The 26,969-nt window shown below is 49.9% G+C and overlaps 2 protein-coding genes across 3 annotated transcripts in view; both read left to right on the top strand.

Annotated features, from left to right (window-relative positions):
* Positions 1 to 3,262, top strand: part of DNAJC4 (DnaJ heat shock protein family (Hsp40) member C4) — an 86,887-nt gene extending 83,625 nt beyond the window's left edge. For both annotated transcript variants that reach the window (XM_048512159.1, XM_048512167.1), the window contains exon 7: positions 2,955 to 3,262. In XM_048512159.1, coding sequence (XP_048368116.1) covers positions 2,955 to 3,108 — 154 coding nt within the window. In that variant the 3' untranslated portion in view covers positions 3,109 to 3,262. The remainder of the gene's footprint in view (positions 1 to 2,954) is intronic.
* An 11,216-nt stretch (positions 3,263 to 14,478) lies between these two features.
* Positions 14,479 to 26,969, top strand: part of VEGFB (vascular endothelial growth factor B) — a 30,654-nt gene continuing 18,163 nt past the window's right edge. The window contains exons 1-2 of the mRNA XM_048512187.1: positions 14,479 to 15,071; positions 19,503 to 19,545. Of these exons, the coding sequence (XP_048368144.1) occupies positions 14,997 to 15,071; positions 19,503 to 19,545 (118 nt within the window). The 5' untranslated portion in view covers positions 14,479 to 14,996. The remainder of the gene's footprint in view (positions 15,072 to 19,502; positions 19,546 to 26,969) is intronic.

Raw genomic sequence — 26,969 nt, forward strand, 5'->3', positions numbered from 1 at the left:
GGGCAAACCTTTTTGCATTGCTAGGCTTGGTGGTCTCTCTCCTTGGGCCTCGCCCCGCCTCCATGTTGTGTCCCAATGCCAGTCAGCTATAATGTGAATGTGTTTGCATACTCTGTACAATTATTTCACTGTCCTTAGTCACAGGCGAGGGGGGAGGGGACTCTGGAAGGCCCTAAAGAGCCATCCGGGGGTGGGCAGCCTATCAAATTAAATAAATAATAAAGCTCCACCCTCTGATGACTGAAACCTTCCTGTCCTCTGGCTGTGGAGTTTCTGCCAGGTTTTCCAAAGCAATAGCCAAGCTCACCATCATAGCCACGAGGACTAGAAACTGCAGAAGTTGAGGGTTTTCGGGATGCTGGGTGCGGCACCAAATACCAAATTCCATTCTCTTCTGTGCAGAATCGGTCTGTGTGCTGCCCCATTATCATTTTTTTTTTAAAAAAGATACCTTCTTTGTAAAATGCTGGCAGATAGGCGGATATGTGAACAAGTGGATATTTTGTACCCATGCGAAGAGACCAGCAGTCAGCTGAGGTTGAAAAAGTTTCAAAGGTTTCCCCTAAACTTGAAAAAGTTTCAAAGGTTTCCCCTAAGAATGATGACTAGCGCTGTCGCAGCTTCCCTAAAATAGTCCTGGGAGTTGCAGTTTGGGAAAGGTGCCGTGGCTTGAGACTTCCATAATGGAATAAAAATAGCAGGCCAGCCACACTTTCGAGGCTACGAAAGCCATTGGCAGGAGATTCAACAAGAGAATAACAATAAAGCAGGGGTTGTTCCCACGTAACTGAGTCACAGCCCCCTTCACCAGGTGTACGAAGGAGTCGTCAATGAGGCGATTAAGGTGTATGACTCACACTGGGAAAGACTGAAGGCAGCAGGAAAAGAGGATGGCCAAATACGGTGTGGATTGACTCCATGAAGAAAGTCACGGTCCCCTGCCAGACCTGAGCTTGGCTGTCGCATTAGGACATTTTGGAGGACTGGGGGTGCTGTGTGGTTTCCGGACTATATGGCCGTGTTCTAGTAGCATTTTCTCCTGACGTTTCGCCTGCATCTGTGGCTGGCATCTTCAGAGGATCCTGCATCTGTGGCTGGCACCTTCAGAGGATGAAAAGGAGAAAATGCTACTAGAACACGGCCATACATCCTGGAAACCACACAACACCCCAGTGATTCCGGCCGTGAAAGCCTTCGGCAGTATTTTGGAGGACATCGATTGATGGGTCAGAAGCGATTCGACAGCCCTTAGCACACACATGCTTAGACACAAAGCTACAAACAACAGAAGGGTGGGGTTTTATAATAATATAAGCGAATCCCAGAAACAGAGCTGGATACTAGGATTCTCTTGGGAGATGACGCTACTATAAGACCAGATCTGTGGTGTCAGAAGGCCAGAGGGGCGTCACAATGACATCCCAGCAGCCCTGCTGAATCACAGAGAATTTACTCCAGCAAAGATGCCAGCAGGGCCCTGGACAGGGCCTTCAGCAGCAGTCCTCCCGCCAGCATCCCATAGAGCATAGGTGTCAAACTTGCGGCCCTCCAGATGTTATGAACTACAGTTCCCATCATCCCTTGCCAGCACCATGACACTTTGTTTGACACTTGTGCCATAGAGGTATTCTGCCTGTGAACCTGGACAACGCATTCAACCATCATGCCTATTAACCAGCAGATAGACCTGCCCTCTGTGACTTTGTCCAGTGTCTTGTGGCAGGGAGTTCCACAGGTCAGCTTCCCCGTTATACAAAACAGTCCTTCCTTTTGTCTGTCTTGAATCTGCTGCCAATCACTTTCAATAGCACGTGCATGCATAAAGTACTATCAAGTCGCAGCCGACTTACGGTGTCCCTGTAGGGTTTTCCAGGCAAGAGACATTAGAACATAAGAGCATCAGAAAAAGCCTGCTGTATCAGACTAGAGTCCATCTAGTCCAGCACTCTGCTGCTCGCAGTGGCCCACCATTCAGAGGTGGTTTGTCATTACCTGCCTCTGCATGGTAACCCTGGTATTCCTCGGAGGTCTCCCATCCAAATACTAGCCAGGGCTGAGTTTGCTAAGCTTCTGGGATCTGACTAGCTCAGTGATGGTGAACCTTTTTGAGGCCGAGTGCCCAAATTGCAACCGAAAACCCACTTGTTTATTGCAAAGTGCCAACACGGCAATTTAACCTGAATACTGAAGTTTTAGTTTAGAAAAAACAGTTGACTCTGAGGCGCATGTTACTCGGGAGTAAACTTGATGAAGCAATCGTGCAATGCTTCCAATGGGTTTACTCAGAAGGAAGCCCCATTGTCAGCAACCGAGCTTACTCCTGGGTAAAGAATCATGCCCAGGTTAGGGGTGTGGGGGGGATTTTTTGCCCCCCCACATGATGAACTCTGTCCACGCGTGCCCACAGAAAGGGCTCTGAGTGCCACCTCTGGCACCTGTGCCAAAGGTTCGCCATCACTGGACTAGCTCATGCTGGCCTGGGTCATGGCAGTATAAATAGGGTGATCCTACATTCTAGTATTATGGGGAAGGGGGAGTTCCTCCTTATACATTTTCTCCACACAGAACTTTGCAGACCTCTTCTTATGTACCCCACCCCTAATCACCAGTTGCCATTTTTCCTAAATCAAAAGTCACACGCCCTGTTCTTGGATATCCGAGATTAGCCCAATCTGGAAAGCTAAGCAGGATTGGCCCTGGTTAGTACTTGGACGGGAGACCACCAAGGAAACCCAGGATTGCTACACAGAGGCAGGGAATGGCAAACCACCTCTGTTCCTGCCTTGAAAACCCTACAGTGTTGCCATAAGTCGGCTGCGACACAGTGACACTTTCCAACCAAATCCAGCACAAGACACAACGGTGAGCTCTGTAATACAAACTGGCCGGGAACTGGACCCGCCGTGAGCCCAGGCAGCTGCCACTCTCTCCTCACCTCTTGCGCTTCTCCACAGGTCCATCGGCCTCCAGAAGCAGCAGGAGCTGCTGCGGCAGAAGCGTGCTGAATTTGCCCAGCGTTATCGCACCTCTCACGGACAATTCCCACAAGCCACGGGAGGGCTGGACTCTGTCAAGAACCCGGCTTCTCCCTCGCCTGCTGCCAAGTGAAACCCTGGTCCTTCGCTTGTGTCTCCTGAGGAGAGTTTCGGAAGCCAAGTATGGAGGACAGGAAATGCTTGTGGTGGGAGGAGGGGGAATTACGGGCCCAGTCCCTTCCTCTGTCGCTCATCTGTCTGTAGAATAGAACTATGTTCCACTGTGAGAATCAGTCTCTGGCTGTATTGCTTTTACAGAGTGAGAGGTAACGTGGTGGAAGAACACTTGCTTTCCATGCTGAAGGTTCAGTTCTTGGGAAGCTCCTATTGGGCCACTTTTGTACCTGAAATTTTGAGAGCCAATCAGAGCAGGGCGTGGGCCCCCAACCATTTACAGCCCTCGGGCACCTTTGGATTTCTGGCAAGGTGGTGGACGGAGCCACAAAGCGGCTGCCATAGGAGGCGGAGCCAGCCAAAGAATGGCTGCTGCACCTTACCTTCAGCTACACAGAGAGGATCCTTGTGGAGTCAGGGAAGCTGCTCCAGAGCACAGACAATCAAACCTTCAATGGCCAATCAGAGGCCTTGCTGGGCAAAGCTCCACTTTCTGTAAACACTTAGGTCCCTACCGCACAGAAAATGTATAACGGGTTGCAGTCGGGATACCGTAACCCATTTCCCTGTTTTCGCGGTCACAAGCATCCGTGCAGGCAGCGATTAGAGCACACAGAAACAATCTGGGTTGCTGTCGGCGCGCTACGTCACTGAGGAGAATCGCGGCTCTTTTTATTTATTAGCACTTCCACGAGATGCGTAGCTTCATGGGCATCGCCAAATGAGCCCCCACAGCCATGCTGATGTCTCAGGAAGCAGCCATCTGTACCTGCGTAGCTATGCAAGTGTATGCCGCAGGATTTTAAAAAAAGGATAATGGAGGCGCTCAAAAAACCCGGTTTTTGGAAAATAACCTGGGGCAGACTCATTTTAGGGGCGTGATCTGTGTGAAGCCCCCCCCCCTGGGTTTTTTACTGACCTACACCTGTTCTTATTGGCCCATGCGGAACAGGCCTTAGTGGATGCTGGGAAAGGTGCCTATGAGCGCCATGGAGCCCTCAGGAACTTGGATACTGCACTAGAGTGAACCAGAGTGAATAAATGTTGCTATTAGTCACCTCCCTATGCCCAGCTTGCTCCTTGTGGGACACCCCCTCCCCCCAATTAACCTCTGCCTCTATTGGACTTGAATTGGAAGCACAGCTGCAGGGGTAAGGGTGGCTAATCCCATCTTCTGCTCAGAGGAAGCAGTACGTTATGTAATGGTTAAATTGTGGAATTCACTGCCAGTGGAGATAGTCATGTTCTCGAGCAAAATTGAGACTCCTTATTTAGGGTAACACATTAATGGTAGATCACCTGGACATAACCCTGCATGTCTGAATACCATGAGTCAGCACACATGAGCAGGCGTATGGAGAAATTCCAGTGGAAAGCTCTTGACATTTGTGTGAGCACGTGTAACTTTCTGTGTGCTTGACTATCAGGTTTGGCCCGTGAGTCCATGCAGATGGCTATAGGGAGCACAGTAGATTGCAAGGGGGCAACCCAATGATTTTCCCTTTTGTCTTGTAATGGGTCTATTCTGGTGGATCTTGATAGAAGAACTGAAATTACCCAGTTCTTTAGCAGAATAAAACGCCACAGAGTTGTTCTACCTTGATACCTGCCACCCTTCAGACCCTGAAGCTGTAGTTGGTAAGGAGGAATGGGTTTGTTCCCTCATCGCAGGGACATAGGTATACTATAGAATTTTTATGGAGTGGGTTCAGGGGGCGGGGCTCAGGGGATGGGGCCACGCCTCCCCAAACCCCACCTCCAGCCTGCAAGCGAGCCAGAGCCTGGGAAAGAAAGTCTTGCTTCTTGCAAGACCAGCTTTGCCAGAGGCGAGACTTTCTTTCCTAGGCTTGCAGCTTGCAAGCATGCAATGTCGCGGAGAAACTTTTGCACTGTATTAGTAGGCGCCCTTACAGGAGTGCCCGCCCCCCTCTTGGGACACCAATACACAGAGGGGGGTTTTGAACCAGGAGAAATCCCCCCTTGCCTATGTCCCTGACTAATCGCCAAGGCCTCTTCCATTGATAAAAGAGCTGCTCTTCAGCGACCTGTTACCCAGCAAGTTGCTGACAAAAGGCTGCGCTGGGTCAGGAATCCCTGATAATGGGAAATAGGTCAATAAGTATAGGAAGTTCTCTGAAAAAAGAGCACGCACTTGCAGCCATATGGCAAAGTCCCATCCACAACGCTAACAGAATCAGTCCAGCAATCTACCAGATAGAGCTCCCAAGGGGGGGGGGGGAGGTGTTTGGTGTTGATACTTCCACTACTCTTAGCGCAAAGAGTGGAAAGGGCAACCTGACCAATCAAACCCTGATCACCCAACCTGAAGCACACCTGGGCCGCGATCCCAGGTGCCCACAGCCTCCATTAATCTCCCACACTTTTCCGACCCCACCTCTAATTAACTTTAGCAGTTTCTTGACTCTCTGAAACAATTGCTAGGAATCGTCTTCAGTTTCAGATGGGCCTAACGTGGTGGCGAACCTTTGGCACTCCAGATGTTATGGACTACAATTCCCATCAGCCCCTGCCAGCATGGCCATGCTGGTAATTGTAGTCCATAACATCTGGAGTCAGGGACGTAGGTATAGATTTTTTATGGGGGGGTTCGGGGTGGGGCCACACCCCCACCCGCCCCTAGGGCATGGCCACGCTTCCCCAGAAAGCCCGCCCTGGCCTAGTGCTTATAAAAGCAGCTCTCCGAAATCGGGGATGGCAGACTCCCCTGCCCTCCCCTCCGCTGCCCCTGCCCTCTGGGCAGAGGCATAGAGGGAAAATGGAGCCTGGTGCAAAATCTGAGTCCCCCCCCCCCCCCGGGGCAGCCGCTGTGATGCTGGAATCCACCCCCAAACAGCATCACTTTCAATGGGGTTTAAACTAGAGAGTCCAAATTCTCCTTTTAAATCCAACTTAAAGGGGAGGGGTGTGTAATGTGTGTGTGTGTGTGTGTGAATCTGGGATTCCTAGTTAAACAACATTGATGAAGTGATGCTGTTTTGGTAAAGAATTGACCCCCACCCTGAAACAGCATCACTTTCAATGTGGTGCAGTGGTTAAGAGCAGGTGCATTCTAATCTGGAGGAACTGGGTTCCCTGCTTTGCCAGGCTGGAGGCTTATCTGGGGAATTCAGATTAGCCTGTGCACTCCCACACACGCCAGCTGGGTGACCTTGGGCTAGTCACAGCTTTTCGGAGGTCTCTCAGCCCCACCTACCTCACAGGGTGTTTGTTGTGAGAGAGCAAGGGCAAGGAGATTGTAAACCCCTTTGAGTCTCCTACAGGAGAGAAAGGGGGGATATAAATCCAAACTCTTCTTCTTCTAAACTGAGGACCTCAGATTCTCCCTTTCAGAAATCCATGCAGAAGAGGAGGTTGGTTTAAAGGAGAATCCTGAGGGAGAGTGAGAGGAGTGCCTGCTGTCAGGGGTGCAGTTGTTAAAGAGTAAGAGAGTACCAAACTTTCAGGGGTATCTTAGGAGTCTCTCCTAATATGAGTACCGCTCAGAGTTTGAAGTGAAGTTTGAGATTCAGGGGTCCCGAGATTATGTAAGACCCTCAAAGATGTAGCAACTAAATCTTCTAATGGCTCTCATTAGAAAACAAAATGAAGGATGAGGGAACTTCCTTTGAGGAGTCCAGCATAGCTTTGGAATTTCCCTGGACCCAAACTTCACAAAACCTGGAGTGGTATCCAATAAAGAGACTCTCCAGTGATATCACATCCCCAGGTTTTGATGGGGAAGTTTGGTTCAGGAGGTCCAAAGTTATGGACCCTCAAAGGTGTAGCCCCCATCTTCTATTAGCTCCCATTGGAAACAATGGAGGATGGGGGCACCCCCTTTGGGAGTCCATAGCTTTGGACCCCCTGAACCAAACCTCACCAAACCCGGGTAGAATCATCAGGAGAGTCCCCCAAACAATCCCTGAAAGTTTGGTGCTGCTTGCCCAAACAATGTGCCCCCTGCAGGCCAAAAACCGAAAAAGCACTGAAATGTTTTAAAAACCCTCAAATGGCTGGGCGGAGCTTCGGACATGAATGGGGGCGGGGGGTTCAAACCCGAGAACCCCCCCCCCCCTTACCTACGTGCATGTCTGGAGTGCCAAAGGTTCGCCACCACTGTTTTCCTTGCAGGGTTTTTCTTTTTGTTTCCCCTTGTTTCCTTTTAATGGGGTGATCTCAGTTTCCACCCAAAGCCTCCCCTTTTGACTTTTTTATTTTTCTGCCTTTTGCTTTTACTCTGGGGGTGTGACCCTTTCCTCCCTAGAAGGACCAACCTTTCGTCTAAGGGACACCCAGCTCATCAACAGCTATTTTTCTTATGGTGGCATTGCGAGCAATTGGCTCGTCCGACAGCCTTGGGTGTGCCTTGTCTACTAACACCCTTATTTTTCCAGGAAGATATTTCTTTTTGCTACCCTTTTTCCTCTTTGTCATGTTTTAGGTGTTTGTCCCCTAATTGGCGTGGCCAGTGTGCTTTGCAACCTGAAAGCCCGAGCTCATCCAGACTCATTGTGCCAGGGCCAATTCTTCCTCCTCCACCAGTGCCGTCCTTTTGATTCCAAGAAAAAACTGACCGCTCACAAGACTTCCAGTTTACAAGACTTCACAAGTCTTGTTCACGCTCACAACGCACAGCTCCAGTTGTGGGGCACACTTTCACTAATATCTCTAATCTCTTTTCCGAAGCCTGCATGTACACAATTCTGGGACAGTCCCAGAGGCGTATCTAGGGGAAATTTTCTAGGGAAAATGTAGCCCTGTGAAAAATCCCCCCCCCCCCAGCCGACTGTCCTCCCCCACCACAACCAAACAACTTTTTTTCCACCAGGTCTTGAAGTCAGTTTATGGACCTGGGGGAAGGAGGAGGGGCGTGGGGATGACTAAATGGCCGCAGCCCAGGGACATTTGACCCCATATGTCCCCCGGGGTGGTACGCCCCTGGACAGTCCCACTAGTCATTGCAAAGGTTGGATAGCCACTGCCTGTTCGCAGGCCCTGTTGGCTGATGGAAGCCCTCCTGTCATCCGTCAACCCTCCTGGCTAGAAACCCCAAGAAGCAGCATCCCCAAAAGCCAAGCCGCTTCTGTTGCTGCACCCAGTGGCTCGACATCAATTGCACCGCCTTTCCTGCAACTGGCGGCATGCCATTTAAAGCACCAGGGATTCAGAAAGGCTACCCTTTGCTCCAGCCTCAGTTGTCAGCCTCCACGAACCTTTGCAGCCCCAGACCTGCAGCACCCTTGATTGCCTGTGCCCCACCAATGTGGGTTGGGGGGGGGGTGTTGCCCTCACAAACTGACTGTGGCCTCGGGGAAAAGGGGGGGGGGTGCCTGCCAAAACCTGTAATCTGCTTTGAGAGTCTCTATTGATGGGGTTTTCAAACTTACCACAACTGTTGTGTACATAGTTAGGAGCTCTGAATCCTTCTGGGTTGTTTTTTTTTTATGCATTGAATTGAAACGGCCCATCAGCACTGAGCCACTTCATTGATTGGTTGTGTGTTTATAGGTTTTGATTTATTCTACTGTTTAAATATAATTTTTTTAATGGCCAGTCAGGAAATCCTTTCCCCACACCCACCAACAGAGACAGGGACATCAGACTTCAACCTGTCGCCATTTCAGTCAGCTTATTTTTCCTCAAACAAAAAATCTGATTGCTTTTCTGCTCCCTGTCCTCATCCTCTCCTCCCTCTCTTAACCTTCCCTCACCCCTGCCGGAGTTGGTTTAGAACAGCGTAGAGCTGCCTCATCTCTTAGGGGACCCCAGCAATCAATTAGGGGTCCAGCGTGTGTGAACAAAGTCATACACCCGAGTCCTATGTCTCTATTCGGGGGGAGGGGTTGTGAGCAGTCAGATCCCTCCTCCCACTAAGGGGTGCTACAAAGGCATGGGGGCCAAAGACTAAAATAAGAGCAAGACACTGCTGCCCTCAAAATAAATGCCCCTCAGAGAGTTCCAGGATCCATCTTGTGTGACAACCCCCCTGTGCCACACTTGCCTTAGCCCCTGGTGAGCTCCTGCCAGGCTACCCAGAGAAGAAAGGAAAAGCAAGCCCACTGCCCCCGTGCTGCCTCCGCAGGGACAAGCTGGTTGGGGCCACGCCTCCCCTCACTGGTGCGACAGAGAGGGAAAAAGGCAGGCTCTGCTCCGCCCGGCACAGGGGCTCTTGTGCAGCTTGAAGGCCACACCCCAGCGCTCCAAAGGGAGGCGGGGCCATGTGGGACAAGGGGGAAGGAGGAGGGGTATGGGGCGATTTTCCACCCCCCCCCCATGTGACCCCAATGGCTACACCCGGTACGCTGGTCCCCACCCCGCCCCTGGTAGCTATGCCACTGACATAGTGTGTGTGTTCTGGATCCATGCATGCACCCCAACGTGTGTGTGAACTCTTCCTTTTGCTCCTGAAAACGTTGATCGTTTTCCTCTCCAGGGCTGCTTTCCCAGGCCCGTCCCATCAGGACTAGTTACTGTCACCCATCCTTGAAACCCTGTCCAGCTTCCTCCCTTTTTCTCTTAATCATCTCTTATATGCTGTGTGTATGTATGTTCATTGCTTAAAACAGGGGTGTCCAACTCTGGCGCTTCAGATGTTCATGGACTACAATTCCCATCAGCCCCTGCAGCATGGCCAATTGGCCATGCCCACAGGGGCTGATGGGAATTGCAGTCCATGAACATCTGAAGTGCCAGAGTTGGACACCCTTGGCTTAAAATATATTTCTTATTTTACTGTTTTTATTCTTTAACTTATTTCCTGCATATTTGATAAAAAAAACATGTTTTAATTCTTGAACTGCCTGCTCATTTAAGAGTTTTTACCCAGGGCTATCCTACATAGGTTATCGCTTTGTGTTTTCTAGCTAATTCCCCCAACCAAAGTGGGGATGGCCTAGTTAGGGTAACAGCATGAGGGGTAAGGAAAGAGAATGGCATAAAAATCCCCCAGGGAAGAATTGTACAGACTCCGCTGCAATTGTGGAGGAGGGGAATTTGAGTCATTTAAAAATGGTGTTTTTTCAACATTTGGAGCCCATTTCCTCCACCAAAAGAGAGGGGAGGCCCAGTCTGGAGGAAGAAGAGGAAAAGGACCTTTGGAGGTGGCTGGGAGTGACGTGCGTAAAGGATTAGCAAGACCCCACTGCAATGGGAACTATGTGCAAAATGCGGCTTTAATCTTATTGTGCGCAAGGACCTGAGCCACAAGGCTCCGGCTCTTAGCTTTCAGATTGGCTTGGGGTGGGGTGGGGGGGAGGTAAAGAGCAACCCCCCCCCCATCGCTTAGCATGCCTCACAACTCCTATTTGTCCTCAGCCAGCCAGGAGGAGTCTGCGTGTACTTACATAAGCACGGAGGGAGAGGTACGAGTGGTTAAAAACAGAAAAGAATGACCAGGAGAAGAAAACAAAGAAACAGATACACTGAAAGAACACCCAGAGGATGATGTCTGGACAAATTGGACTTACAAGAAGAAGAGCCAGCATGGTGTAATGGTTAAGAGTGTCAGGTTGGAATCCCCACTCTGCCATGGAAGCTTGCTGGTGGCCTCGGGGCGATCACAGACACTCAGCCCAGTCTATCTCAAAGGGTTGTTGCTAGGATAAAATGAAGGCGAGCTACCCTGTTTTCCCGAATATAAGACATCCCCTGAAAATAAGACGTAGTAGAGGTTTTGCTGAAGTGCGAAATATAAGGCATCCCCCGAAAGTAAGACGTAGCAAAGTTTTTGTTTGGAAGCATGCCCGACGAACAGAACACAGAAAAATAAGACAACCCCTGAAAATAAGACATAGCGCATCTTTGGGAGCAAAAATTAATATAAGACACTGTCTTATTTTCGGGGAAACACGGTATGTACGCCACCTTACAAATTAATGAAAACGAGAGGGCAGCAAAGATTGTGCGTGATAGTGCCTATAAAGGTCGGTACATGATCCCATTACACTGTGCAAACATCCAGAAAAGAACAGCACTTCTCTTAAGGGAGTTTGCTTGTTTGAATGCATTCCTCTGTGCATGTCTCAGAAGTCTCCCTGCAAGAAGAAAGCTAAAAACATCAGGCTAAAAGGCCTAGAACTGTTTTCCTTGATGTGCTAGCTTTTCACGTGCAGCTGCAATTTGCCATCGAGCATATGCTTCACGTCAAACCCAGCCTCTGTGTAACATGTGAAGCGCGCACATATCATCTCTTCCTTGGATTGAGTGCATGATACTGCCAGAGCCCCCTGCTGACTGACTCAGGAAGCACTTTCCCACCCAATGAACATGACCTTGTTTGGAGGCGTAGCTCAGTTTCCCCAAATGTGCCCCGAGTCTGCACCCTTTCTGACAGATGTTTGACGTGACTTTGAGCTGTTGACGAAGAAACATTTTTGATTTGAAGAAGGGGATGGAAGGAAGGGACTCATTTTAAAAATGGAAACAATGCTGGACTTTGGAAACCTGGATAAAGTACAGACTGTCCCTTCCCCTCTCAGAATATGTCCCACACCAACCACACCCCTTGCTGACCCAGCAATTCTGTCATTTGCTGGATGAAAAACTGTCATCTGTGTTTAGTTGCTGATCTGACAGGTGCTGGGCTTGGGAATTATGCTCCAAACCTGGAAGGTCCCAAGTGTTCCTAAAGCCGTAAAGGTGTGTTTTTGGTTTCGTAGGATCCTTCTATTCAAGTGACACAACAGGTATGAAGTAGGTGCGTGTGCAGAAGTCGGCACGTGGGCTGGGATGGGGGGGGGGGGTCTGTCCATATGAAATTAATGCAGCTGCTTCACAAGGTCAGCTGCAAAAAAACTGACCAGCTCAGCTGATACAGGGTATTTTTCATCAAGTTAATATATATGTATGTAGACATGCACAAGGCAGTCCTTGTGGGCACTCTGCATATGTTCAAGGGCACTGTTGTCTTCACACAGCCAAAAAATCAAGCTCTTGCCCAATGAGGAACAAAAAGCAAGCTTGGAAGCGCATAGCTTCCAAGTGGACTCCAAACTGGAGAACTGGGTTCGATTCCCGACGCCTCCACATGAAGCCTGCTGGGTGACCATGGGCTACTTTTGTTCTCTCAGAACTCTCTCAACCCCAGTTACTTCACCAGGTGTCTGTTGTGGGGAGAGGAGGGGAAGGAATTTGAAAGCTGATTTGAGACTCCTTATTGTAGAGAAAAGGGGTATGGAAACCAACTTTTCCTCCCTCGAGTGAGATTCCTGAACCGGGACTCCCCTTGCTGGCATCTGTGCCAGGCAGAAGTTGGAACCTGCCAAGGACAGAACCTTGTGGAAGTCGGGCATTCTTTTTCTGCAGGCGACCAGGGAGCTGAATGCCCCAGTGCCAACGCCGGGCACAGAGCGGCTTTCTGGAAAAGCATTCCAGAATGGTAGCCGTGTTACCCTTTGGCAGCCATAGAAGAAAAGGGAATCTTGAGGCCTCTTGAAAAGCCGCCGATTTATGGCAGTCGGAACCTCTGCCACAATCTGCTAAGTCTTTAAGATGATACAAGAAGACTCTTTAACATTTCTTTAAACCTTTTCTGCCAATTTTGCCTCTCCAGTGCAGAATGATCCAGGATGGCCCTCTTTCAAACGGCAAGCTGCTCTTTTAGGGACTCCTAAAAATCATTGGTCTGAGCGTGTGTGCGTGTGTGTCCGTGTGTGGGGAGGGGGGGGGGAAAGGTTTGCTGACTCAAACTGCCTTGCCTGGGAGTGATCACTAGTGGCTAGCCCAGGGGTCTGCAACCTGCGGCTCTCCAGATGTTCATGGACTACAATTCCCATCAGCCCATTGGCCATGGTGGCAGGGGTTGATGGGAGTTGTAGTGCATGAACATCTGGAGAGCCGCAGGTTACAGACCCCTGGGCTAGACTATTAGAGGTAAACTGGGGAGACCCAAGGGCAAACGCTTCTGCCATGAAACTCACCAGATGACCCTGGGTCATTCATTCGCTGAGTCCAGCCTACCTCACAGGCTTGTTGTGAGGATAAAAGAAGGAAGGACTGTCTGTGGACACCTAGAATCTTCAGAGAAAGGGCTGCATAATGATGAAATAAATCATCACAACTCATTTCGACTGCCCAGCCAGCACATAACAGGCCTGTGGAATACACTGGCTTAGATGGCTTTAAAAGAGAATTTGGACCCGTCTAGCTCTTTATATTTTTTCCCCAGCCCTTAGTCCGCTGAGTTTAGAAGAAGAAGAATTTGGATTTATATCCCCCCCTTTCCTGTAAGGAGACTCAAGGTGGCTTACAACTCCTTTCCCTTCCTGTCCCCACAATAGACACCCTGTGAGGTAGGTGGGGCTGAGAGAGCTCCGAAGAACTGTGACTAGCCCAAAGTCACCCAGCTGGCATGTGTTGGAGTGCACAAGCTAATCTAGTTCACCAGATAAGCCTCCACAGCTCAAGTGGCACACACAATTTTCCTTCCACTGCAGACAAATACACAGAAGATGGTGTCAGCTCAGATTTCCAAATGGAGCCTTCTTGTCCAGCAGCAGAATACCCCTGCCTAGCAGTTTGTCAGTCGGTCTAATAGATCTGAGGTCTGATCCAGCATTGCCAAAGGAACATAACTATTAGCTCCGAATGCTAACTGGATCCTCCATGTTCAAGGACAGTGTATCTCTAGATACCAAACAACCAGGGAAAAACAACTGGGGCTGCCTTCACTGGCCGGCCACTGTTGAAAGTCAGCATGGCGGGCAGACCATGGCTCAGACCCAGCAAGGATTTCTCTTGCCTTCTTCAGAAAGCGCTATTAGCAAATGAAATAATAATAATAATAAAAACACTTGACCTAGATAGCCTATTTGATCACGTGGGATCCCAGAAGCCAAGCAGGGTCAACCCTGCACCGTTATTTGCCCGGGAGACCTCCCAGGAACACCAGAGCCGCTATGCAGAGGCAGGCAACGGCAAAACACCTCCAAACGCCCCTTCCGCTGCAAACCCAACGGGGTGGCTATAAGTTAGCTGTTACTTTCCGGCAAAAAAAAAAGCCCTCGCAGCCAGGCGGAACCTCCATGGGCAAGAGCAGTCTACCCCTGAATGCCAAAGCGCCAGGAAGACGCGCCCTGGGGCCCAGCCCGCGGGCTTCCCTGCAGAATCTCCTTGGAGGAAAGCCCTTCAGCCCCCTGCCCGGGTCTCTCCCCACCCCGCAGCAGCCCCCAGGCTGGCTCTCCCTCCCCCCTCTCCGTGGCCTCTCCCCCCATCCTGCTCCCAGCCGCCGGGCTCTCCCTCCCCTCCGTAGGGTGGGATTGTCAGGTCACATGAGCCCGCTCGGCTCCCCGGCTGCTCTTGGCCCGCCGCTCCTGCCTGTCGCTCTCCCAGTCGGAGCCTGTGACTTTGCGCTGGCTGGCCCTGCCTGGCACCCCGGCGGCTCCTGGCAGGGGCACCCAGGGGGCACCCCGGCGGCGCACCTGTCGCCTCCCTCCCTCCCGCCGCCCTCCTTCCCCCGCTCGCGGAGCCTCCAGCATGGATTACAGCCCGGCGGGAACCGCGGTGGGCACCGGTGCCCTTGCCTAGGGGCACTGCCCTGGCGCCGCCTCGGAGGGCGCTGCCCGCGATCTGGGGGGACCGTCCGTGCCCGCCTGGGTCTCGTCCCGCGCCCCCCACCCCGGTGTGGATGGATTGAGGGCTGCTGAGCCGACGGCGACCCCCCTTGCCCAAAAAGTTTGGCAAAGTGTTTCCTGCGCGCGAGGCGAGGCTGGGAGGGGGGGCGGCTCGCCTCGTCCCCCTTGGCCTGGATTACAATGCCCGGGGGCCCGGGGGCGGTCGGCGCCAGGGGGCACGGATACTGAGGACGCCCCTGCCCGCCGGCCCCCGCCCCAGCCGCGCAGCCTTGGCACCATGAGCGCTGCCGCCTGCAATGCCCTTCAGCTTCTCCTGGCAACAACCTTGCAGATCCTGTGCTGCGCCGCTACGGTAGGTGGGCACCGAGCGCGGGGCGGGGAGGGGGTTGGCATCGAGGGACACCTGGCAGCCGCCTCGCTGGGTGGGCAGGGTGGGGGCAGAAGCGAGCTGTGGCGGGGAGGGTCATCTTCCCTCCAAGGGGGCACGGTGGGGCCGGAAAGGGAGCCCAGCTGGCACCGGGAGGTCTGGCCGCGGACACTTTTGCGGTGGGGTCGGGGAGGAGCTGCAGAAGGCACGGCTGGCAGCCAAAGGAGTGTGGCACGAAGAGGACTTGGGGGGGGCAGCTGAAAGGGACCGGTGGGGCTGCAGGCAAGGGGGTGTGGTCCCCCCCTCCCGGAGGGGCCTCTTCGCCACAGTGGTGTGCCCAAAGTAACAGGCGGGGGGGGGGGGTTGCGTCCTGCGGTTGGCATGATTCACAGCTCCGATGCCTCACTGCCCCCTTTTATTGCCACCAGACACTGCTATGCTCTTTGCCACATGGGAGTTGCTCCAGACTATCCAAACCCCCACCCCCCTTTCCAATGTTGTGTTATCTTCTAAAAGACCCCTAAGATTTTAGGGTACTCGGAAAAGATCAGTGGCTTCAAATTACCTCCCTCTAAACATGGTTCAGCCACACTTCTCTTGGCACACCAGATCAGCAGGGTTGTAGCCAGAGGTTGGTGAGCTGGGGTGCCACACACACAGAGAGAGAGAGAGACACACACACACAGACACACTCTTTCCCATTAGGAAAGCCTTTTGAGGGTACGGCCACAAAACCCAACAGGCGGTGATTCGCCCCGGAGGCACCGACTCTCGAGTCCAAAAGGAACTAGTAGAAATGTTCTCCGTGCGCTCTCAGAGGTCTTTTATTTCTTATGGTCCAGCTTCCAGCCCTGGAAACACACTGCAGGATCGAACCCATGGCAAAAAAGAGAGAGAGAGAGAGAGGAAATCTCAGCCACTCTTTTTGTCGCCAGCAGCTGAAAAGGTTGAATCTTTCCTCTCCTTTCCTGGGTTTAATCCAATTTGCTCTGGGCTTGTTCTTCACTTTCCCTTGAAACGTTCCCAGCCCTTCCCGTCCTCGCTTGTTCTTCTGGGTTTCCCTTTGGCTTCGCCTTCCGTCGTTGCCAGAGACAATTTAACGCTGGAAGAGGAGCGTGGCTCTGGCTGCTGAGAGGGAGTGTGGGGGTGACAATATCACATTGTTGTAACATTGTCCTGGTAATCTTGACAACACCCCCGCAGAGTTACAGACAGGAGGCAGGAGATAACCGTGGCATGTCCAGGCTTCCTGTGAGCTCATGACACAGCAGAGATTTGAACCTGGGTCTTCTGGGGTCACAGCCAGGTCACAGTCCCTAGGCTATACTAGTTCCTTGCAGCAATCCCTGCAGTTGGGGCTGTGTGTGTGTGGGGGGGGGGGGGATGCAATCACATATTCCTTGTACAAGGACTGCCACGTGGCTTCTGACAAGTGAGTGTCCTTTCCCTTCCTTCCTCTCTTCCCAGAATGTCCCATCAGGCACAGGAGCCCATGCGCAGCGGTGAATCGATCCGTTCTGATTCACCACCGTAGACAGGGTGGCCGTCACACATCCCCCCCCCCCCCGCCTCTGTGGGCTCATTTTCGGTAAAGGCCCTTCACCTGAGGGTCACGCAGCTGCGCTTTCCTGGCTCGCGAAACATGTATCAGCGAACTGGCGCTGTGACATGTGTTGGAGACCGTCCATTCGCTCCGAGAGTACAGATGCTTCTTCCTACCATCCTGACAGCCCAGATTTCCTCTGCCACTATGTGGGATCTCTCAGTGGCGGAGCATATACGTGCGGTGTCAGGGGGAGTCTGCACGAGATACATGAGCAGCTTATGGAATGCGTAGCCCCAAGATGGGGTGGCGTTGAGAAAAGACTTAGACGAAGCCCTAGGAAAAGCAAACTCCACGTAAAGAGGAATAAACTGGGTGGGTGGGGACGGGGGAATGTCGTTTTCACGTTTTGTTTATGAACTTTCAAAGGCATCTGGCTGGAAACAGGATGCTGGGCTGGACGGCGTGATCCGGCAGAGCTCTTTATGCCCTTATCAAAAAAATCTGAGCAATTCCTAGGGGAGGGGTGGCGCAAAAGGATGGGGAATTTGGGGAAAGATTTCTGTTTGGATTGCCCAGACTTTTCCCTTTGCAAGATTTCTTTTCTCTTGGTCTGGCCCTCCTGAGTGGTGAGTCTGTTGCAATTCCGCAGGTGTGCAGAAAACTGTAAGGGAGACAGATCTGGATCCCTAAAGATCTCTGCTTTTTAATGAGAGCAAGTTTCTAGTCCTTAGGTTCGCCAATTTCGACATAAAAACATGGCCACTGTCTGCTTAGAAGCTTGGCTGGATTATTTATTAGAATTTGATTGTGTCTTCTCTAAGAAACGCAGGTGGTATAATTCTCTCCCTTCCCCGCTATCCTGTCAAGATAAGGACTGATCTAATATTGTCTGGTGAACTCCACTGAATTTGATCCTAGATCTCCCCAGATCAAAACACTGAGCGCAAAAGCACTCTGGCTGAAGCTACTGAATAAGGCTTCCCTTGGTCAGAAAGGAAGGTTTCAAAGTGCCACAGTTCCTCCGTAGCTAACAGAAGCAAATATATATGATGAAAAATGGTTCTGAAAGCCAGAATAAGTAATATACAATCAGACACGTTGTCCAAATCAGTTCAGTTTACATGATTTATACATTTGGTTCAATTTGGTCCCAAACTGGAGTATTTAACAAAAAAAATTATACACAGTATATGAAGGCAGTAGAAAACAAGGATGACCCAACATGGGATGGATTGACTCCATCAAGGAAGCCACAACCTTCCGTTTGCAAGTTCTATACGTGAGGCTGTTACAACCAGGACTCTTTGGAAGTCATTCATTCATAGGGCTGCCATGAGTCGGAAGCAACTTGATGGCAAGTTTGGATTTATATCCCACTTTTCCTGTGGTGGGATTCAAATGATTTAACAACCGGTTCCGGTGGTGGGATTCAAATAATATAACAACTGGTTGTTTACAAGCATCATTTTAACAACTGGCTCTGCCGAAGTGGTGCGAATCTGCTTAATCCCACCACTGCACTTTTCTCAACCATGAGGAGTTTCAAAGCAACATACAAACTATTTCCTTCCTCTCTCCCCACAACAGAAACCTTGTGAGGCAGGTGAGAGAGTTCTGAGGGGCTGAGAGAGTTCTGAAAGAACTATGGCTAGCCCAAGGTCACCCAGCAGGCTCCTGTGGAAGAATGGGGAAACAAATCCAGTTCACCAGATTAGAGTCCGCCGCTCTTAACCAGTACACCACACTGGCAAAGAACAGACTTACACACACTCTGAATGTTACATGCAGGTTTACACAAGTGCCCTTCTGGTGACTGGGATTCATAATTCTCACAATTGCACTCCAAACCCGCCCCCCTTTGCTCACCCCCTTCAGTTGAAGATTCATATCACCTCTCTCACACAAAGATGATTTAAAGGGGGGCTTTAAAAGGGGCTTGGACAGATTTATGGAGGAGAAGTCGATCTCTGGCTACCAATCTTGATCCTTCTTGATCTGAGGTTGCAAATGCCTTAGCAGACCAGGTGCTTGGGAACAGCAGCAGCAGCAGAAGGCCATTGCTTTCACATCCTGCAGGTGAGCTCCCAAAGGCACCTGGTGGGCTATTGTGAGTAGCAGAGTGCTGGACTAGATGGACTCTGGACTGATCCAGCAGGCTCTTTCTTATGTTCTTATGATTCACCACCTGTCACCCTGCCATTACTATAAAATTTCTATCTTTTGTGTCCCCCAGCTGTGTCTGCCTATAATAGCTACTTTTTAAAAAATGTATTTCTATCCCACCCTATACTCGAATGTCCCAGGGCAGGGGACAACATAAAACAAAAATAACCTAACAACAATGATAAGCTGTAACAATAAAACCTGTTTAAAATTCATAAAAGCCTGTTAAATGCATAAAAGCCTATTAAAATTCATAGAAACCTATTAAAATGCACAAACCTATTAAAAATCCATGAAAACGGTCACTAGCAGGGCACTTGTGTGAACCCGCCTGCATGCTGGTGACATGCGTTGGATTTCAACCCTGGCTCACAGTCATGAGGGAGGAGAGAGAGGAGGACACGTGATTTTGGAGCGGGCCCCAAAGAGGAAGGTCAGAGAAAGCTGCAAACCAGACTTCCCCTGTGTGTGTGTGCTGTTGAATCATGTCTGACTTATGGTGATCCCATGAAGTTTTCAAGGCAAGAGATGCTCAGAGGTGGTTTGCCATTGCCTGCCTCTGCGTGGGCTGTGAGAGTTCTGAGAGAACTGTGACTGCCCCAGGGTCACCCAGCAGGCTTCATGTGGAGGAGTGCGGAACTGAACCATAGAGGGTGGGGAATTGCTCTCTCGTCTCTGACCTGAATCTCTTTCCGATCTGTTTGCAGGTGATGCGTCCTGACGCTGACGCAACTCATCCGTCCGGGGAAGGTAAGAACCAGGTGGGGGATATAAGGGCTGTGGTCAACACCAGGGGAACAGAATGGGGGCAAACTGCCCCAGAGCTCCCCAAGACAAGCCACCCAACGTATTGGTTTTTATCACCTAACATCAATGGACAAACATGTGCCTGTCCCACCTTTGGCCTTCAGGGCAACGGCTCACAGAATCCAACGTCAAACCTCTTTGCTTATCGAGTGAATTGGCATTCATGGTTATTAATGAATTTGTTATTGTTAAATACGGCATGCTAAACTATGCAACGCCTTTACGATGTTGACTGTCCATGTATATATGAACACAGGAAGTTGCCATCGGCTGAGTCAGATGATCAAGGTCTCAACTGAACTGGCATTCATGGCTGTTAATGTACTTGTCATCGTGAAAGGGTGACAGAAAGGGCCAAGAAGTCACAACTGACTTGTAACAACCCTGTAGGGTTTTCAAGGCAAGAGACATTTGAAGGTGGTTTGCCATTCCCTTCTTCTGTATAGCAGCCCTAGACTTTCTTGGTGGTCTCCAGTTCGAGTGCTAACCTGGCCAAGATCTGATCAAATCAAGCCATTCTACTACATAGTAAACTACATAACGCATTTATGCTGTTGACGTTCACACACATAGGAAGTTGCCTTGGACTGAATCGGATTATTAAGGGTCTATACATCTATCTTTTTGATTTAATCAAATCACCATTTATTACTTTTAACTGTTGTGGCTCTTTGGGGGTCTCAGGTTAGGATCTGTCAAGTCACCTACAACTAATTATGCTAAGTCGTAATTAAATCCTGACACAATGTGATGTGTGTGAAGGGTGCATGTATAGAAGTTTTCCCAGATTCCTCTCTGTTCCTACAGCCGTTTCTGATTCCTGGAAAGATAATTTCCAAGGTCACACAGTCTGTGCAGAGGAACAGTGTCTGTAAGTGGACAGGAGACAGCAGGGACTAGAGCAGAGGTGTCCAACTCTGGCACTTCAGATATTCATTTACTACAATTCCCATCAACCCCTGCTGGAATGGCCAATTGTCCAACTCTGGCGCTTCAGATATTCATGGACTACAATTCCCATCAGCCCCTGCTGGCATGGCCAGTTGTCCAACTCTGGTGCTTCAGATATTCATGGACTACAATTCCCATCAGCCCCTGCTAGCATGGCCAATTGTTCAACTCTGGCACTTCAGATGTTCGTGGACTACAGTTCCCATCAGCCCCTGCTGGCATGGCCAGTTGTCCAACTCTGGCACTTCAGATGTTCATGGACTACAATTCCCATTAGCCCTTGCTAGCATGGCCAATTGTCCAACTCTGGCGCTTCATATGTTCATGGACTACAATTCCCATCAGCCCCTGCTAGCATGGCCAATAGGCCATGCCAGCAGGGGCTGATGGGAACTGTAGTTCATGAACATCTGAAGCGCCAGAGTTGGACACCCCTGGACTAGGGGAAAAATCAACTCATTTCCCGAGTGGAGCTGAGCTTCCAGAACCAGGAAAAATTGCACCCTCTTTTCCTTCTTCATTCCAGCCTGAGTGGCTATTCCTCTGCCCCTGGGTAATCTGGAAGTAGGGATACTAATCTCCAGGTGGGACCTGGGAATCCCCCCAGAATTACAGCTCATCTCCAGACTAGTTGTACCCCACTGAAATCCCACCCCTCCCTAGGCTCCACCTCCAAATCTCCAGGAATTTCCTAGTCTGGACCCGGCCACCCTCCCCCACCAGCCCTGCCAGAAGACCTGGCAGCCCTAACTGGGAATGGGCTTATTGGTCCCCCAAGATAATGAGTGGTATCCTGCCAGTCTGTGCACGAAAGGCCTCTAATTCCCATGTACATTGTCAGGGTTGGGAAATTTACAGTTGGGGCCTGGGGATGGCAGAATTTGGGGAATGGAGGGACCTCAGCGGGATATAATGCCTTTAGGGCCACCCTCCAAAGCCTCCGTTTTCTCCTGGGGAACTAATCTGGGGCGTATGGAGATAAGTAACAATTCCTGCAGTCTGCAGATCTCCAAGCCCAGCCTGGGATTTGTCAAACATATGCATGATTCTGCAGCCCCTTCCAGCCCCTGAGAAGATCATTCCCGGGGTCACAATACCACAGCTGAATTATGTGGGCTGGGGAGATGAAGCAAGGAAAACAAGAATCTCTTCTCCTTCCTCTTCCACAAGCACAGCACTGTTGAGGAAAGCTCTTGTCTCTCTGCATGTCAACTCTAGCCTGAAGATTTTCCTGAATGACAGCTGATCTCCCGGTTCCAGTTCTCCCGGAGAGAGTGGCTGTGTTGGAGGGTGGACTCTATGGCAGTGGTTCTCAACCTGGGGGTCGGGACCCCTTTGGGGGTCGAACGGCCCTTTCACAGGGGTCGCCTAAGACTCTCTGCGTCAGTGCTCTCCATCTGTAAAATGGATAAACGTTAGGGTTGGGGGTCACCACAACATGAGGAACTGTATTAAAGGGTCGCGGAAATAGGAAGGTTGAGAACCACTGCTCTATGGGTATATACCCTCACTGGCTCCCCCTCACTAGCAGTCTTCAAGCAGCCGCTAGAGAAACACTTGCCTGGGATGCTCCGGGCTGATTTTGCCTCGAGCAGGGGGTTGGACTAGATCAGGGGTCTGCAACCTGTGGCTCTCCAGATGTTCATGGACTACAATTCCCATCAGCCCCTGCCACCACTGTAGTCCATGGACATCTGGAGAGCCACAGGTTGCAAGGGCTGCCACCATTGGTGGCAGGGGCTGATGGGGCTGATGGGAATTGTAGTCCATAATATTGTAGTCCAATTGGCCATGCTGGCAGAGGCTGGTGGGAATTGTAGTCCATAACATCTGGAGTGCCAAAGTTCACCACCATGGCTCTAGGGGAACTGATCTCTATCAACTATAAATCGGTTGAAATTCAAGGAGATCTCCAGGTCTCGCCTGGAGGCTGGCAACCCCGGTAACTTCATACTACACTATTTAAACTGCACCCTCATAATGGTACCACACAAGGCAGTGTAAGCCGAATAAACATGGCCCTGCCCCAAACAGCTTACAATAAAATATGAGACGGATATCGGACTAATGCGAACTTCTGACTCAGTACCTCATTTGGCAGATGCAGATATTTTTTTTCTGTTTATTTCTTCGCCACCTTTCTTCTCTATGGAGCTCAAGGTGAATTGATAAAACACACAAAATATGTTACGTTAAAAAAAATAAAACCTACATTTAAAATCACGGTTTAGGAGTTCTTCACTCAGGCCCCTTCCGCTCATGCAAAATAATGCGTTTTCAAACCACTTTCACAACTGTTTGCAAGTGGATTTTGCCATTCCGCACAGCTTCAAAGAGCACTGAAAGCAATTTGAAAGTGCATTATTCTGCATGTGCGGAATGAGCCTCAGTTTCTAAATAAAACTGTCTCCTAAAGATTGAAAGTGAGGGGTCAGTTGCTCCTTTCTAAGGAGGTCATCCCATAACTGTGGGGCCACCACTGAAAAGACCTCCTCTCTTGTAACCACCAAACGATCTTCATTGATTGATGGGACAGGCAGGCGAGCCCCTTCCTGTGGTCTTAATCCTCGGGCGGGATAGCATTGCCAGCTTTGGATGGGAAATTGAATTGAATGTTATCTTGATAGAACAATCCTTGTATCGGGTTAATTGAATTCCCAGCTTTCACTGAAATGAATTTCTCTAGCCCCTTTTGTTGCCGAGTTCATATCTCTCGGCTCAGCTCCAGATGGGACCAGGGAATCCCCTGGAATTACAGCTGATCTCCAGTCTACAGAGATCCGTTCCCCTTGAGAACATGAGTGCTTGGGGGGGGGGGGGACTCTATGGCATTGTGCCTGCCCTCCCTGAGGTCCTTGTTTTTCCCAGGCTCCCGCCAGAGGGAACCAGGCAACCCTATCAGCTCCTTTACCTGCAATTTGGGGATTATAGTACTGGCCAGCCTCACACGATAAGATTCTTTAGCCTTCTATACATGATGCCTCTTTGCATTGAAAAAACATGTAGCAGGTACAGAGTGCATGAGCACTCTCCGGGTGAATGCCAAGTCATCCGAACAGCGCGAGCCTGTGGAGGAAGTATCTGCTTTCCAAACATTGTCAACACTTTCCATGAAGACACTTTATGCTCCCCAGACAGCAACCATTATCCCATGGAGGGGCCAGCATGCTCAACTCAAGAGGCGTAGCTAGGGGAAATGGAGCCCGGTTTAAAATCGGAGTTTTGCTCCCCCCCATGTTCGTTTGTGTTTTTGGTATTTTTAGTGGTTTTTTCAGTTTTCAGCCTGCAGGGGGTGCAGTTTTTAGGCTAGCAGCATCAAAATTTCAGGGTATCTTTAGGAGACTCTCCTGATGATACCAGCCAGGGTTGGTGAAGTTTGGTTCAGGGGGTCCAAAGTTATGGACTCTCAAAGGGGCAGCTCCCATCTCCTATTAGCTCACATTGGAAACAATGGGGAATGGGGGCACCCCCTTTGGGAGTCCATAACTTTGGACCCCCTGAACCAAACCTCACCTAACTTGGGTGGTATCATCAGGAGAGTCCCCCGAAAACTCCCTGAAATTTTGGGGCTGCTAGCCTAAAAATCCGCCCCCTGTGGGCCAAAAACTGAAAAACACTAAAAAATACAAAAAACAAACCTGAAATTTTTGCCCAGTGCAACACGCACCCCCTGGTCCCCTTGTAGCTATGCCTCTGCAAACTCTGTACTGCCTCGGCATGTTTAGTCAGTGTGGGAAGGATTGTGGGTACAGGCCTTCGGTGTAACGTGGTCTGAATGCTGAACCTAAAGCTGTCAGTCTCTAGGTGGGGTCTGGCGGTTTCCTGGAATCACCGCTGATCTACAGATGAGAGAGACCAGTCCTCCTGGAGAACAGAGCAACTTTGGAGGGTGGGGCCTCTGGCATTATGCTTGACTGAGGTGTCCCTCCCTCCCCCGCAAAGCCTCCCCCCCCTCAGTCTCTATCCACAAATTCCCAGGAATTTCCCAACTCAGAATTGGCAACACTGATGGAAAGTGTTGTACAAAAGCAAATAATCATTAGGGTTTTTTTAAACAGTAATAGGCACAAAAACTACGTAATATTTAGTATTAGGTGTTCAAAACACTCCTTATAGGTTAGCGCAGTAAGGCTTACAACCCCCTTGCAAGGTAGGTCAGTACGATATTCCCAGTTTACAGATGGAAGACTGAGAGAGAACAGCTTGCCGAAGGCCAGCGGGTGAGTTTGTGGCAAAGGCAAAATTTTGCTTCAGGACTTGCAAGTCAGTCTGCTGGCTGTTACATTTCCGTGCACACAGAACACTTACAAGCCAATAAAAACAAAGGAAAGGAGCCAACAATAGAAAAGTAGTGATGAATGAGGAAAGCAAAAACATTTCTAAAGATCATTCAGCAAATGCGCAATACTTAAGCTAAACAAACAGCGCATGGCAGAGATAATGTCTTGTGGGAATTTGAGTGTCTGGCTGGGACTTGGAAGAAGTGGATTCAAATCCTCCCTCTGCCGTGGAAGCTGGCTGAGTTACCTCCGGCCAGTCTCTCAGCTGAACCTACCTTGTAAGGTGGTTGTTCGTAAGAATCAAATGGAAGAGAGGAGAATTAATGCCGCAAGCTACTTTGGGCCCCCACTGGGGAGAAAAGCAGGGCATAAATACTTAAATGAAATAAGCCATTTTAGTTATTTATTATTTATTTATTTAAAACATTGATTTACAACATTTGTCGGCTAACTTTCTCTCTGATGGAACATTACCAAAAACACAATAAAAGCAACAGTTATAAAACCCGTAAAAGTCACAATTTAAACACTCTGATTAGGACTCCTGATAATAAAAGCAAAATCAATCAAACACAGAAACTTTCCGCTGAAATCACCTAAAACGTTTGTAAAATGTTTTCAATTCTCCCCCCCCCTTTACCACTCACCCCCTCAAAATGATTCTTAGCCACCATTGTTTGGGAATTATTTCTTAATCGATACTTCAGTGCTTCTTGCTGATATTTTCCGTAGCTTGCAAACTCAATGCTTTAAAGATTTTATCCCCCCCCAAATTAAAAAAAGCACACAGAAATGTTAGTAATAAACAAACAAGGGGGAACAGAGTGAACTCAGTGATGCGATAAGTGATGCCGAGGATGACATTTGCGGACAGCACAGAGCCGTGAAAAATGTAGTAAACAGATTGCACAACAAATGAAGACATATTGTAAATGTTTCGGCGAAAGAATCATTTTGAAAGGGGATTCATTTAAAACATTTGGAGGCTGGAATTGAAACGTTTTGGGGCTGTAAGGAGGGAAGAGCAATGCGGAACTCCATGGAGAAAACATTTTATTTCCTGCCTCCAAATGTTTTAAAAGATTTGTGCGGAAAGGGACACACAGTCTTACAAACCATCACCAAATTTCCTTCTGAAAATGAACAATTTGACTCTGCACAGATAAGTGAGCAAGATGGGTTTGGAGGTAGGGTTAGCAGCCACCACGTGGCACCTGGGGATCTCCTGCTACTTCAGTGGATCTCCAGACAACTAAGATAATTTCCCCTGGAAAAAATTGCTGCTTTGGAGTCTGTGGCATTATATCCTGCTGAGGTTTCTCCCCACTCCACATCCCACCCTTTCCAGGCTCCATCTCCCAGGAATTTCCTAATTTGGAGTTGACAACCCTAGTTTGGAGCAGACACAATAATTTCCCAGAAATAACTAATGAGTAGGAGCTAAAGAACGAGGAAAGGAGCTTTCCCTTTGAGCTGCCCTCTAAAATCACAGATTTTGGTGGCAAAGGGATTCATCCATTACTAGAAAGACAACTAGTATAGGCTGACCAGACGTCCCGCTTTTGGCGGGACAGTCCTGCCTTAAAACAATTTGTCCCGCATCCTGCAGGTTTTTTCAAGTGTCCCGATTTTTGGAAGGCTGCTGCATTGCCTTCTGGGGCGCAAGGCAGTGTGGCAGCCTCCCGCGCGCGTGGCCGCAGGAGCGCATGGCCTTCAGGGGTGGTCCCGTTTCCCGCCCTGTGACAGGGCGGGAAACGGGAGCGCGCCAGAAGGCCGTGTGTTCCTGCGGCTGCGCGTGCATGCGCGGCCACCTGCCTACCCGCCCGTCCCGGTTCACAAAGGTGACAATCTGGTCACCTTAAACTAGCACCAAGAATGAAAGAAAACAGTCTTGCAGAATAAACAGAAATTTTGCCCTAGAGCAGCAGTTCTCAACCTGTGGGTTGCGACCCCTTTGGGGGTTGAACGACCCTTTCACAGGGGTTGCCTAAGACCATCGGAAAACACAGTTATGAAGTAGCAATGAAAATAATTTTATGGTTGGGGGTCACCACAACACGAGGAACTGTATTAAAGGGTCACGGCATTAGGAAGGTTGAGAACCACTGCCCTAGAAGCACATTAGATGAAAATACA

The sequence above is a fragment of the Sphaerodactylus townsendi genome, linkage group LG01, assembly GCF_021028975.2.
Source record: "Sphaerodactylus townsendi isolate TG3544 linkage group LG01, MPM_Stown_v2.3, whole genome shotgun sequence".
Classification (NCBI taxonomy): domain Eukaryota; kingdom Metazoa; phylum Chordata; class Lepidosauria; order Squamata; family Sphaerodactylidae; genus Sphaerodactylus; species Sphaerodactylus townsendi.